The sequence below is a fragment of the Ursus maritimus genome, unplaced genomic scaffold (assembly GCF_017311325.1).
Source record: "Ursus maritimus isolate PB19 unplaced genomic scaffold, ASM1731132v1 scaffold_3, whole genome shotgun sequence".
NCBI lineage: Eukaryota > Metazoa > Chordata > Mammalia > Carnivora > Ursidae > Ursus > Ursus maritimus.
This window is the reverse complement of record NW_024425563.1, coordinates 32,982,761-32,996,985: the sequence shown is the minus strand read 5'-3', so window position 1 is coordinate 32,996,985 and position 14,225 is coordinate 32,982,761. Positions and strand designations below refer to the sequence as shown.

General features: G+C 36.2%; 1 protein-coding gene across 1 annotated transcript in view; it reads left to right on the top strand.

The window, feature by feature from the left end:
- Positions 1 to 13,152, top strand: part of TES (testin LIM domain protein) — a 46,092-nt gene extending 32,940 nt beyond the window's left edge. The window contains exons 3-7 of the mRNA XM_040644080.1: positions 3,069 to 3,321; positions 4,208 to 4,543; positions 5,808 to 6,023; positions 6,441 to 6,599; positions 11,903 to 13,152. Coding sequence (XP_040500014.1) covers positions 3,069 to 3,321; positions 4,208 to 4,543; positions 5,808 to 6,023; positions 6,441 to 6,599; positions 11,903 to 12,091 — 1,153 coding nt within the window. The 3' untranslated portion in view covers positions 12,092 to 13,152. The remainder of the gene's footprint in view (positions 1 to 3,068; positions 3,322 to 4,207; positions 4,544 to 5,807; positions 6,024 to 6,440; positions 6,600 to 11,902) is intronic.
- The last annotated feature ends 1,073 nt before the right edge of the window (positions 13,153 to 14,225 follow it).

Genomic DNA, 14,225 nt, shown 5'->3' with positions numbered 1-14,225 from the left:
CTCCTTAATACCCATCACCCGGCTACCCCAACCCCCAACCACTCTCCCTTCTGTAACCCTCAGTTTGTTTCCTGGAGTCCAGAGTCTCTCATGGTTTGTCTCCCTCTCTGATTTCTTCCTTTTTTGCTGTTGATTTCTAACATAATTATATTCTGTTCAGATAATGTGGTTGATGGTGATTCCTTGGGCATTTCTTGAGACTTGGTCTATTAGTATACGTTCAGTTTCCTGAAGTGTTTCAATTGTTCACAAAAAGAAGTGTTCTGCACTCAGTGGATAGGATGTTTTTTATGTGTCTGCTTGATCAGGATTATTGTGTTATTCAAATCTTCATTTCTGATTTTTTAGTGTTACTATAATGAGTTTGTCTATTTCTTAAAGTTCTGTTATTTTTGCTTATATATTTTGAAGTTAGGTCATTAAGCTATATTAATTTTAGACTTGTTACATCATAGAGGTGATTTTAAACTGTCACTATGCAGTGATTCTCTTTAATAGTTATTAAAGGAAAAAGCATTGAAGTCTAAAGTGTATGATATTAATATAGGTATCTAACTTACTTTTTGTTTGAATTTGCCTGATGTATCTTTTTGCATCCTTATGCTTTCATCCTTTCTTTGTCCTTAAATTTTAAGTGTCTCTTCTAAGTCGCATATAGTTCGATTTTGTTTATTATTCAACCTGAAATCCTTTATCTTTTAACTGGAGCATTGAGTCTATTTATTGTGACTATTGGTATATTTGGATTATGTTAACCATCTTAATTGTGCTTTCCACATGTCCTAATCTTCTAAGTTTCTTTTTTCTCCTCTTACTGCCTTCTGTTTAATTACTTGCATTTTATATCATCATTCCATTTTCTAAGTTTAGGAATTATATGTAATATTTCCTTCTTTAGTTATCCAGGTAGTTTAGTATGCATGCTTAACAACATCTAATGTTAATCTATATCTGCAGTATCTTCCTGAACAATGTAAGGATATTACAATTTTTTTTAAACTCTCAGACTCTTCCCTCTGGTTTATATACTATCATTGCCCTTCCAGCTTATGTTTTTAACACCACAAAGTCTCTCTACTTCTCTGTTTTCCTCAGTCACCTTTTCCAGCTTCTGCTTCTCTGCCAGATTCCTTCCTGAGTCCTCACCTTTTCCCTGTTATCTTGCCCAGGAGGTGAAAGTCATCTGTTCAATTTATATGCAAATGTGTCATTCCCTTACTCCCAAATTTATATTTTCTACGAGGCTACAGTTTTTAACACCAGATCTACACATCCTACAATCTCCGTGATATCTTTACACTGTTTTGTAGGCATTTCAAATTTTTCAATAGCTGAATTTTGGAGAACTTTGATCAGCCTTCCCCCCAGCTACCTCAGATCTGTTCTTCTTTTATATTTATTCTCTTAATAAGTTACGTTCCTTCTACCAGCTTATTCATCCTGGAAACCTGGGTTCATTTTTTTGACAGATTGGGCCTTCCCTTTACCATCACTATGTCCAAATCAACCACAAAGTTTAGTCAGTTTTACCTTTGAGGAATCTTAAATCTGTTATTATTTTTTCTATCTCCACTGTTAAATACTCTAGTCCAAGCTATAACACATCTTACCTAGACCACAGCAATAACCATCCAAAATATTAATTCCACTTGTGAAGTAGTAGTAGGATCCATGTTACTTTGCAAACTGGATGCACCACTGACATGTTAATCGGTCTCCCTCCTTCCAATTATGTCTCCCTCTAATCCATTCACATATAATAGGTAGTACAGTTTTTGAGAATGATAGATCTAATTGTGTTACTCCATTACCTAAAAGCCTTCAGTGCCTCCCGCTTATTCTTATAGTAAAAGCCAAATCCTTTAATGTATCCTACAAGTCCCTGCATGGTCTAATGCCTGCCCACCTCTCCAACCTTGTCATTCACCATTTATTTACCTCACTGCAGTCATGCCAGCCTTCTCTGATCATGGGACCTAAGGGCACAAGCTCTTTCCTAATTCAGGACCACCACAGATACTCTTTCTATCCAATATTTGGAGGCTTTTCTTCTCCTTTCTTTACCCCATCTCAAGTATACACACACACATACTTCATACTTGTTTCATCATCCTTCAGATCTCATCTAAATGTTAGTTTCTTACGGAGTAATATTTTTATGGAGTCCTTTCCTTACCAGTTCCAAGTCAAAATTAGACCCTCTCAAAGTATCCTGTACTTTTCTTTCCTATCACAAATGCAATTATAGAGTGTATCAATCTAAATACATTGCTATAAGCTAAGCTAAGTACTATAACTATGTTAGCTAAGTACATTGCTTAGCACATGGACATTCGTACATGTTGCATGAAAGAATGCTTACCTGCTAGACCAGATTGGGGAAGGGGGGCAGTATCTTTCATTTAGTGGTATCTTTCATTTCATTTCTCTGAAAGTCCAGAGACTTTCATCTATCTGGTTTTTTATAATATGGAAGCACATAGTAGGTGGTCACTAAATGTTTGAAGAAATAAAGGGAAAGGAAAGAAAGAAAATAAACAGGAAATGAGAAAGGAAAGGAAAGGAAATTAGCGAGGGGACAGGAAAGGAAATGAGGAAAGCTAAAGCTGCATCTAGGATTATCGTCCTTGATTGGAAAAATTATGTCAACCTCCCTCTAACTTAGAAAAAACCCCAAAACAAAAAACTTAGGTAATGGCTATGAAATGTTATCATGCAATAAAATAAAATAAAATCTTGCTGTAATAGGGTTTTGGTGATTTTATTTACTTCTTGATTTGAGAAAATGAGGAATACCAGATGAGGTTTTGCTCACATATGCCCCCTTGAGCGTATACTTTTTAATCAAAATCTAACTTTTTAAAGTTTTATAATGTGAAGGTACATTTTTATGTTTCCTTGCTTAAATTTATGGATAGCTACTTAGAATACCACCACCCAATAGCTTGCCTTTCCATACCATTATATGAAATGTATATAAAAGTATTTTATAAACTATAAATGTATGAGTATACTTACTTATTGATTAGGTATAATTAGTTATTGCCAACTTATTTCCAAAATTATAGAAAAATATGTCGTAACTGCAAGTGTGGCCAAGAAGAACATGATGTCCTCTTGAGCAATGAAGAGGATCGAAAAGTGGGAAAACTTTTTGAAGACACCAAATATACCACCCTGATTGCAAAGCTAAAATCAGATGGAATTCCCATGTATAAACGCAATGTTATGATACTGACCAATCCAGTTGCTGCCAAGAAGAATGTCTCCATCAATACAGTTACCTATGAATGGGCTCCTCCTGTCCAGAATCAGGCATTGGTAAATAATAAGGGGATGGGCAGTCTCTTTGTTAAAGTTGGGGGGCTACTTATTTAGGGCAGTTCCTTTAATGACCTAATCAACCTCAAGTCTATTATTTTGGGGGGTTCCCGTTACTTTGACTTCCAACTCCCATCAGTTTTTGAAAGTAAAATTAGATACCTCATAGAATTTTCCTAACTACTGAGGTATGTTAACCTTTTTGAGGGAATGGTCCAACATTCTTAATAATTATATGAAAAACATGTTTTGTATCTATCTAGTAACTTCTAGCTTACTATTGACAAGATTTCTCTTAAGATAACAAAGAATATCTGAAAGAATAGAACTTCTGTCATTTTTTTAGAACTCCAAAAATGTAGAACTGTATACTTTACTATGTAAGGGGGAAAAAAGTAATTTTTTGTCAAACTCTTTTTACTGTTACAACTAAATACGACATTTGGAAGTCTTTTAAGAAGATCAGTTAAATCATTCAAGTGAATCTTGTGATAATATCTTTTTCTATATAATGATAAAAATGCTGCTGATTCATAGGCAATTCTAAACATTTAAACATGCCTTCTAAAAATTTGTGTTCTCTTGCAATTATACATTTATAGATATAGCACGGGTAAACATTAGTAACCAAAATCTTCTTATAAACTGAAAACAAAGGTTTAATTTCATGGAGAAAAAAATGTATTTATTTTTACTGAACTAAATCTATTTACAATACCTTTTTTGATGGTGTTAACATCTCAAGATATTTATGTTATAAAGTCTGTTTCAAATGGATAAAACCCCCTTCTTTCTTAAGTAACTTGCTTCTGATGTGTGTTATAAAATATTGCTTGTCTGATGGCCAGTGCATCTCCCAGGTAACAGTGGTCTCCTTCTGGTTCAGGCCAGGCAATACATGCAGATGCTGCCCAAGGAGAAGCAGCCAGTGGCAGGCTCAGAGGGGGCACAGTACCGAAAGAAGCAGCTGGCCAAGCAGCTCCCCGCACATGACCAGGACCCTTCAAAGTGCCATGAGTTGTCTCCCAAAGAGGTGAAGGAGATGGAACAGTTTGTGAAGAAATATAAGAGCGAAGCTCTGGGAGTAGGAGATGTCAAACTTCCCCGTGAGATGGATGCTCAAGGCCCCAACCGAATGTACATCCCTGGTGGGGACAGGAGCACCACAGCAGCCGTGGGGGCCATGGAGGACACATCGGCCGAACACAGAAGAACTCAGTATGTAAGTACAGACCTCATGGCATTGGCCCCATTGGTCTATTTTTACAGGTTCTTTCTCTTTCTTTGAACACTTTTGGGGGAGGGGGGGCTGTTCCTCTGTTTCCAAAAGGAGTAAGTGAAGGAAATAGTTTAGGTTTATTTTAGCGAATCATCATGTTTGAAACCTCTATCTAAAGCCAAGTTTCCTGATTATCTGTTGCCAAGGATAATTGTGAGTTTTATGAATGCATGGTAGGCAGCATCAGTGTCGTGCTAGAATAGCAACATACTCATCTAGAATATGTAAACAAAATTTTTGTGTTAATTGTTTATCTTTTCCCTATAAACGAGAATAATATACGCTTCGGTTAATTCAGTTTTGCTCTGTGAGAACATGCCTAAAATTCATGATTTAAATTTATGTGGATATACAGTTGACCCTGAAAAACATGGGTTTGAACTGTCCAGGTCTACTTAAGGACAGATTTTTTTTTTGATACAGTATAGTATTAATATAAATGTATTTTCTCTTCCATATGATTTTCTTAATAATTTCTTTTTTCTAGCTTACTTTATTATTAGAATTCAGTATATAATACATATAACATACAAAATATGTGTTAACTATGTTGTTGGTGAGGCTTCAGATCAGTAGTAGACTATTAGTAGTTAAGTTTTGAGGAAGTAAAAGTCATACATAGATTTTTTTATTGTGTGTGGGGTCAGCACCCCTGACCCCTGTGTTGTTTAAGGGTCAACTATATAATCAAATCTTATTTTTTAAAAATCTCTCTTAGGGAAATTGAAGTCTTTTTTTGCCTTGAAAGTAAAAAGAGAATTGTGATACAGATGAAAAAAACATAAGAGCTAAACTTAGTGTGTGATACATTTCTCATAGATACAATTAGCACATTAACCAATAAGGCTTAGTTAATCCTGTTTAAAAAAAAGAGAAAAGGTACTAATAAGCTCTAAGGTAATGATTTTGAGAGAACCACTTAAAATTAGGGTGAAAATTGTTGTTGCCCTTTTTCTGTAAGTGACTTTAATTCAGGAAACAGTGCTCCATTACCAGCAGGGCACAAGAATTAGGTTTGAAGAGCCTGGAGAAAGCCAAGAAATTCCGTTTCCCAGAAATACTGACATCTTATTGTCTCTGTGGCCAAATTACTAATTTTAGTAGGAACTCTTTCTCTTGGAAGTTGTTTCTCTGAATTCCTACAACACTGATGATGAGAAATGCCAGTCTTACGATGACGTATTGTTTTGGACGGCTTCCCTTTCAGTCCTGCTACTGCTGCAAACAGAGTATGAAGGAAGGTGACCCAGCCATCTACGCTGAAAGGGCCGGCTATGATAAACTGTGGCACCCAGCTTGTTTCACCTGCAGTACCTGCCACGAACTCCTGGTTGACATGATTTATTTCTGGAAGAATGGGAAGCTGTACTGTGGCAGACATTACTGTGACAGTGAGAAACCACGATGTGCTGGCTGTGATGAGGTATGTTCTCTGCGGCTCCCGCAGGCAGGCTCCTTCTGGTGCCCCCATAGAGTCCTTACCATCCTCAACCAGGCCATCCTTAGCAGAAAGGCCACATGAATTAACCAAGCATCAGTCTCTTTATTTACATGCAGAGGAGTTGAGTGGAAAAACAACTTTTAACTTCAGTTATTCGGAGTGTCCGTGTTAACTGTGTTGACTAATGAAAAACTGTCCAGGAACCTAGAAGATTGATTTGGACTAAACTAAATAATAACCCGAGTTTAAGCATTAGATTATTTTCAGGCTTTGAGCCCAGGAAAGTGGGTTGATTTGTACTTGTGGATCTAAATCCCTTATTGGTCTACAGAACCTAGCTTTGTTGTTTGTAGCAAAAAGGAAAATACATGATTCATCTTATTTTTGCCCTCTTCCCAGCTGATATTCAGCAATGAGTACACCCAGGCAGAAAACCAAAATTGGCATTTGAAACACTTTTGCTGCTTTGACTGTGACAACATCCTCGCTGGGGAAATATACGTGATGGTCAATGACAAGCCCGTGTGCAAGCCCTGCTATGTGAAGAATCATGCTGTGGTAAGAAGCATCCTGGGGGTATGGTTGCCTTGACTTGCTTTAGGACTTGACACTATGCCTTTATTTAAACCAATGAGAAACAGAAAGGACTACGCTTAAGTAGGAAACCTGTGATTCCTACCATAGGGTGTTAAAATCCAGGTAATTCAAAAACAATAACATGCATTGACCGTGAGCCACCTCAAGATTTCTATCTGTACAGTTTACACTATAGATTTTAAGTGCTACTTAGTCATCAAATCCCCACTAAAAAAAAGTACTTTAATGGGAATGAGAGTGATTGGTTCTCATCTAATCCATTTACATTAAGATTTTTAGGAGCTGTTTGTATTCTTTAGCTCTGAGTGTTTATGGTTTCTGTTCATATTCCTAGAGCCCCCCGCTGTGGCTTCATTTTTTTTTTTAACCTGGAGATTGTACGATGCCTGTTTCTTAAACTCTCATCGAATTGACTATAACAAAATTTGACCTGTGTATTTAGATTTATTTGCATCAGCCAAACATTCAAATATTTAATGTGAGAGTATATTTTTTTCTTGACTCTACCCTGCTTACACAGAGCTGCTATTGCATGATGGCCAAGAGATAAGCAATCTAGATAAAGGGTAGATAAAGAAAGTTGACCATATATAGTAAAGATCTTAATCCAAGAGATATTAAAATGATAGACACTTACTTCTTTATAAGCAAGAAAATATGTACTAAAGTTCCCCAGAGCAATCACGTAAAGCAGGCTCCTGGCTAAGGAATACAGTGACGTGTTTCTATTGTTCTAGGAGTGTGGTACTACAGGAAATAAGGTAACGAGTTTTTATGCCAGTGCCAGGTTTCAACCTTTATCCATTCCCTGAGTATAATTTGTCATTTTCTATCAATTCTGCCTCATCCGTAAATCTCATATCCTCACAGTTACAACTACTCTACTTCAGACCTTTATTTTTTGTCATTTGGATTATTATAGTGCCCTCAAATTTGGTCTCCCCACTTCCATTCTTCCTCTTGTCCAAAGCCACTTTCCATAATGATGGAAGATAATCTTTCTGAAATGCAAACCTAATCATTAAGCCTTTGCTTAACAGATCCAGCCCCTTCTTGCCTGTTCACCCTCTTCTACTAGTTACCCAACGCAAATTATATTTAACAAGTTACTTGTTTTCTAGTATGCACCGTTCTTGGTCTTCTACTTACTAACTCCTTTGTCTGATGCACCCTCCCATTCCCTGTTTTACCTGACTATGCCTATATGTTCCCCCAGACTCAGTGGAGGCTAACTTTTTTGGAATACCTTTTTTGATTTTTTTGTCTCAAACTCACCCCTTTTTCTCTGGCTAGGATGCCTCTCTGTGCTCCCATCGGGCACATCCATGTGTAAATAGTACCACCCCTCTGTCTCTTCCCCTAGACTATAAGCAGCTGGTGGATAGAGCTTTCCTTTTTATTTCCATGCTCTCAGTGTCTGCCCTTAGGAAATGTTCAAGTGACTTCTTTATCTTCTATTGCTTTGGGATCAACATGGGAAAAGGATAATGAATTATACCCGGGAAAAGGATAATGAATCACCATGTGACCTGGTACATTATTTAGCTAAAAACCGCTTCTCTGAATATTATTGCTACAGTTTCTTTAAAGGTAGATGGTTATCATAATGTCTATTTTATGGTAGGGCTGTGTGACCTTGTTCTCAAGGACTAGGATGCAAATTCCATGCAGGCAGGGAATTTTGTCTGCTTTGTTTTCTATTTCCAACACTAGAACAGCACAGTAGATACTTAATAAACACTTACAGAATAAAGCTTTAAACAGATGGAGTGGCTTTAGATAACTGTTACAAGCTTCTCTTCATTACATTGTAACTAACCAATAGAAAGGAATAACCAGAGATTTTATTAAAACAGAGAGAGAAAGTCTCTAAATTATTCAGCTTTATAATGTGGCATGATTTCTTTTAGAAAGTTTACTTTCTCAGTAAGATGTACTATTCTCCTTTGTATAAAATTAAAATGAACAACTCTCTCCATTGCCTGCACAAGTCAGCTAATGGCAAAAAGAGCTACCCATGCCACATACTAAATGATATAAAATTTTGAAGATTGTCTAGTTCAGGGCATCAGTCTGCTTAGATCTTTTAATCTTCAAACAAATTATTTGTAGACCTGACGGCAAGAACTCAACTCAAAACAGGGCATTTCTGTGGGGGAAAAAATTGCCTTAGAGGATAGTGGGAAATACACTTAGTTTGTCTCTGAATGGTCTCTGGAATTCTGGTCTCAAATGGCCACCCCCTGAATTCACATCTCTGAGACTTCACAGGAACCTCCTGCTAGAAAGCTGATTACAATAAGTGTTGTGAGTTTTTTCACGTTGTGTATACAAATAAACTAAAAGAGGGAGGAGAAATTGAAGGAAATCAGAACAAATTAAAATATTGGAAGTTTAAGAACCCAGAAAGAATCAAATGCCAGGCAGAAAGTGGTAAAGCACATCATCTCCCAGACCCTCAAGGAGGCCTAGGCAACTTTCAGATTTATAAAGAATTAGGGGCAGTAGGTTTTAGCTGGGACTGTCAGACTTTGGGATGAATGACAAATTATTATGAAACCACAAACCCTAAATTCCTATACCATTCAGTGTGTTCATTAGGGTTTTTTTTAACCTAAGCAATTTCCTTAATTTTACATATAATTGAATAATAGTCATCCTTTTTAAAAATTACAAATAAAAATATGAGTTTCAAAAGATATAAAAAGACCCACAAGTATTTTTAGAGGGCTGAGATAAAGAAGATAGGTCATGGTCTAAAAGCATGGTCTAAAAGCAATTTTTTCTAAAAAAAATTGGGAAATGCTTCTATTTTACACAAACAAATTTAAAATATTGAAAAATTAATATGAAACATAGTAAACTACAAAGGACAACATTCTAAATATAAATCTACAAAATATGAATATATGCAAAAGCAATTGCTTGCATGATACAGCTACAAATTAAGAGCACATTTGTAATTTAAACACCCATTTTTGTTGTTTTCAGGAATAGCCACGTATTGATCATGGAAAGAGAATATCTCCCTTGCTTCTCATTAAACACTAGGTTGACATGGGATTTAAGCAGCTATAATCTCTGTAACTAGAAGCCATGTAGCTCTAAAAAGTAGGGAAAATCAGGGCACCTGGGTGGCTCAGCTGGTTAACTGTCCAACACTTGATTTTGGCTCAGGTCATTATCTCAGGGTCCTGGGATCAAGCCCTGTGTCAGGCTCCATGCTGGGCACAGAGCCTGCTCAAGGTTCTCTCTCTCCCTCTCCCTCTGCCTCTCTCTTTCTTTCTCTCAAAAATAAATAAAATCTTAAAAGAAAAAAAAGCATAGAAAGTATATTGCACGTTTGAAGTGGATATTTGTAACAAGGCCTCACTTCACATCCTAAACCAGTTTTCCCACTGAACAGCAGCCACATTTGAAGGTCTTTTCAAGTAAGAAGGCTCAGGCTTAATGACCTACCCTCTTCTCTCAGGGATTCACATTAAGAAACCAAAGGTGCTGAAGCTTAGACATTTTTATGTAATGCAGGACAATGTGTTGCTTTCTTTACTTGTTATAAAAAATACTCAAAAACTTTAGATAGTCACATTCATTCAGAAAATGCACAAACAAGAAGGCCTATGGACTATCTAGTGTTTTGGAAGTCTTGATAGGGTAGTTTTTTTTTTCTGCTAAAATATTGAGGGCTATTCATTTATTTTCTTAATATACATGTTCAGCTAAAGAAAATTATGTGTGTCTGTGGATGTGTGTGTGTGCCATATACTTATTTGTACACAACATACACTGAATTCCACAGAATATAAGTATTAATGTTTTACAATATTAGATTATACATAAATTATGACTTAGAACAGAAGCCAATTAACTATAAGTTATATTTTTAGTGCAAACTAATTATTCTCAAACACTGTCAGTATTTTAAATTGAGTCCTTAATTATTTTGAATATGATTTTCATTTCATACTGTCTAGAAATTAGTGATATTAATAATCTCATGTGTCAGAGGTAAGACTAGTAAAATTACCACTTCAAAGCTTTAATGAGTGAGGAAGAATCTTTTTTAGGACTATTTTTTAAAGAGCAGTATTAGGTTTACAACAAAATTGGGAGGAAGACACAGCAATTTCCCATATTACCCCTACACTTATATATAACCTCACTCACTGTAACATCACTCACCTGAATGCTACATTTTTTTTTTTACCAAGGATGAATCTACACTCACATATCATAATCACCCAAAGTCCGTAGTTCACCTTAGGGTTCATTCTCGGTGTTGTACATCCTGTGGGTTTGGACAAATGTATAGAATGGGCAAATGACATATACCCATCATTATAATATCGTAGAGAATATTTTCACTGCACTAAATGTCTGCTGTGCTCTACCGGTTCCTCTCTCCCACCTCCCTATCCCACCCCTGGCAACCACTAATCTTTGTATTTTCTCTATAGCTTTGCCTTTGCCAGAATGTCGTACAGTTGGAATCATACAGTATGTTGATTTTTAGATTGGCTTCTTTCTCTTAGCAATGTGCATTTAAAGTTCCTCCGTGTCTTTTCATGCTTTGGTAGCTCCTATCTTTTTCAGCACTGGTTAATATTCTATGGTCTGGATGTATCACAGCGTATTTATCGCTTTACCTACTGAAGGACATCTTGGTTGCTTCCAAATTTTGGCAATTATGAATAAAGATTCTATAAATATCAATGTGCAAGTTCTGTGGGCATACGTTTTCAACTCCTTTAGGTAAATACCAAGGAGGAGCACGATTTTGGATTGTATGATGAAAGTATGTTTAGTTTTCTAAGAAACTGCTAAACTGTCTCCCCAAGTGGCTGTACATTTTGCTTTCCCACCAATAATGAATGAGAGTTCCTGTTGTTTCACATCTTCACCAGCATTTGGTATTAAAGGAAAAATCATAAAACTTCTTTATAATTCACTAGAATGAAACTGCATTGAAACTCGCCATCAAGACTTTCTGCCTCAGACACCATGGGGATATCCTACAAGCACCAAATCACGTGTTTGGTCTTCATCTGTTATTTCTCATAGTGCTCAGCCTATAGACATCCATTAACAGTGGTTGGCCACTGTTAAAAGATTAACTAGAAGGTCACTCTCAGTTACATATTTTTGAGGTGGTCATTCTCAATTTGCCATCTGAAAGAAAGGTATTGTTTGTTCTAACATGAAAATATTACCATCACAGTTTGATCACTCATCCTCTTCTCTTATTTGTGTAATCAACTTAACAGGTATGTCAAGGATGCCACAATGCCATTGACCCTGAAGTGCAGCGGGTGACCTATAACAATTTCAGCTGGCATGCGTCCACAGAGTGCTTTTTGTGTTCATGCTGCAGCAAGTGTCTCATCGGGCAGAAGTTCATGCCAGTAGAAGGGATGGTTTTCTGTTCAGTGGAGTGTAAGAAGATGATGTCTTAAGAGGAAAGTACCAAGCAATATTGAGCCAGAGCTATGCTAAATGGTCTGCATTTCTACTCTTAAATGCAATTTGGAAAAATAAATGGAAAAAAAGAAACTGTAAAGGAAACCAGGAGATTTTGTTCTGTATCTTTCTTTGCTGTTTTTCCTTATCAATTTTTTTCATCTCAATTTTTAAAACCTGCTTTAAGCATTTGATCTTTAAAACAGTAAAGAATGTTATCTTTCCTTGGCTTTCCTCATGTAAAATCTTGGAGGTGGAAGCTTGAGTTTAATTAATCTTCATATGCCTATCCCCCTGTGCCAAACAAACAGTATATATGAACACTTAAAAATCAGTGTGCTGAGTGGGAAGGTGTGCATTGCTGGTTCTATATTCTTTTTCCCCTCTTGTGTAAAATGAAAGGAAATTAAACTTGCCCTAATGCCAAGCTCTGCGTTTATTGCCTTATCTTATTCACTGAACTTTGTAGTGATAGTGAATTCTTTTGACAAAGAAAAGAGAAACGCAGCAGAGTACAGAGCTGTTATCATTCTAATGCCTTTGCATTTCCTCTTATTTAGGCAGAGGTGGCTTTATTGCATTTCTCTATCTTTTTTTTTTTTTTAACTTGCCCTACCTCTCAGCATTCTCTTTGTAAGCTGGTGACCTCTATCTGTGGCCTTAAATACTTATTGTCACATGTGGCATCCACTTTTTACTTCTATAGATGATTTCTGACTTGGATATAAAAGCCAGGCCACTCATTTATGTTTTCAATCCAAAGAACATGTATACTTTTTGTACCCAAGAAACTATAACTTGTACTGATTGCACTTGCCTACCATGGTTTGGATAGATTTTTTTGCATGAACCTATTCTTTTCTAATGGATACTGTCGTATGGTGCTTCTAAACCTGTTCAAGGGTATATATAGAATGTCTTCTTTGCCTGTACACTTCCATCCTTAGATACTTCTAATGTTTATTTTCCCTATATACTTCCATATACACCTATGCACTATAAAAATGAAACTGAATGAATGATACGTATATTCAAAATAAAGTCTCTTTCACTTCAACATTTGTACCTTTATTCTTCATATCCTTTCCCTGAGAGAGCAAAAAAAAAAAAAAAAAAAAAATCCGTCTGCAGTTGAGCATTTATCACAGCAGGGGGCGCTGTCTCCACGAATAAAGCCTCAAACAAAAATAAAAGCTTTTTCTGGCAAGACAGGAAACTAAGCTTTTCGTTGTAATTAAGGGATACATTTTATGAAACTTTTTTTTTTTTTTTTTTTTTTTTTGAGAGAGAGAGAAAGAGAGCACGTGAGCAGGGAGGGGCAGAGAGAGGAGAGAAAGAGAATCTCAAGCAGGCTCCACACAGCACAGAGCCCCACGCAGGGCTCAATCTCAAGACCGTTAAGATCATGACCTGAGCTGTAATCAAGAGTCAGATGCTTAACCAACTGAGCCATCAAGGTGCCCCTTTTATGACACTTTTAAATAAATCAAGCAAACAACAAATTTAAGTTGCTGGTTTTCAATTCATGCAGGAGTTTTATCTTTCAGAAAAGAGAAGTGTCATTTTAACTGAAATTTGGGTAAGCTATATTCTTTTGAGGTGAATCTAACAAATATTATGCTCATACTTGAATTTTTTTTTATTTTCTAACAATTTTTTCATGGCTATCTATTCTGAAAAAGGAAGCAAATGTGGAATTGTAGTAGATTAATTCTTCCTAGTTTAGCAGATCATGAGATTTCTTTTTTTTTTTTCCCCAGTCTGAGGTATTTCTGTCATAGTGGGAGTAGTGGTTTTCTATGACACATACTCAGAATAATTTGCTTTGGATTTTTTTTTTCCCCAGCTCGTGATTGATTGGCTGATAGTGCTTTTCCTAAATTCCATACCACCACTCACATACTGTCACTAACATACAGATAGACACATTTATTCCTTCTACACTATGCCTTCCTCAGCCTTGAAAAAGTATCTTGAACACATGTCACCTTATCTAAAGAGGTAATCTAATCCTACATACAGTTTTAAATGCTTATATCACAAATTTCCATCATTGTCTGTAAATATCACTTTATGCTTGCTCTTTTTACCTTTATCTCAAATGGCAACAAATATATTTTCTATATCATT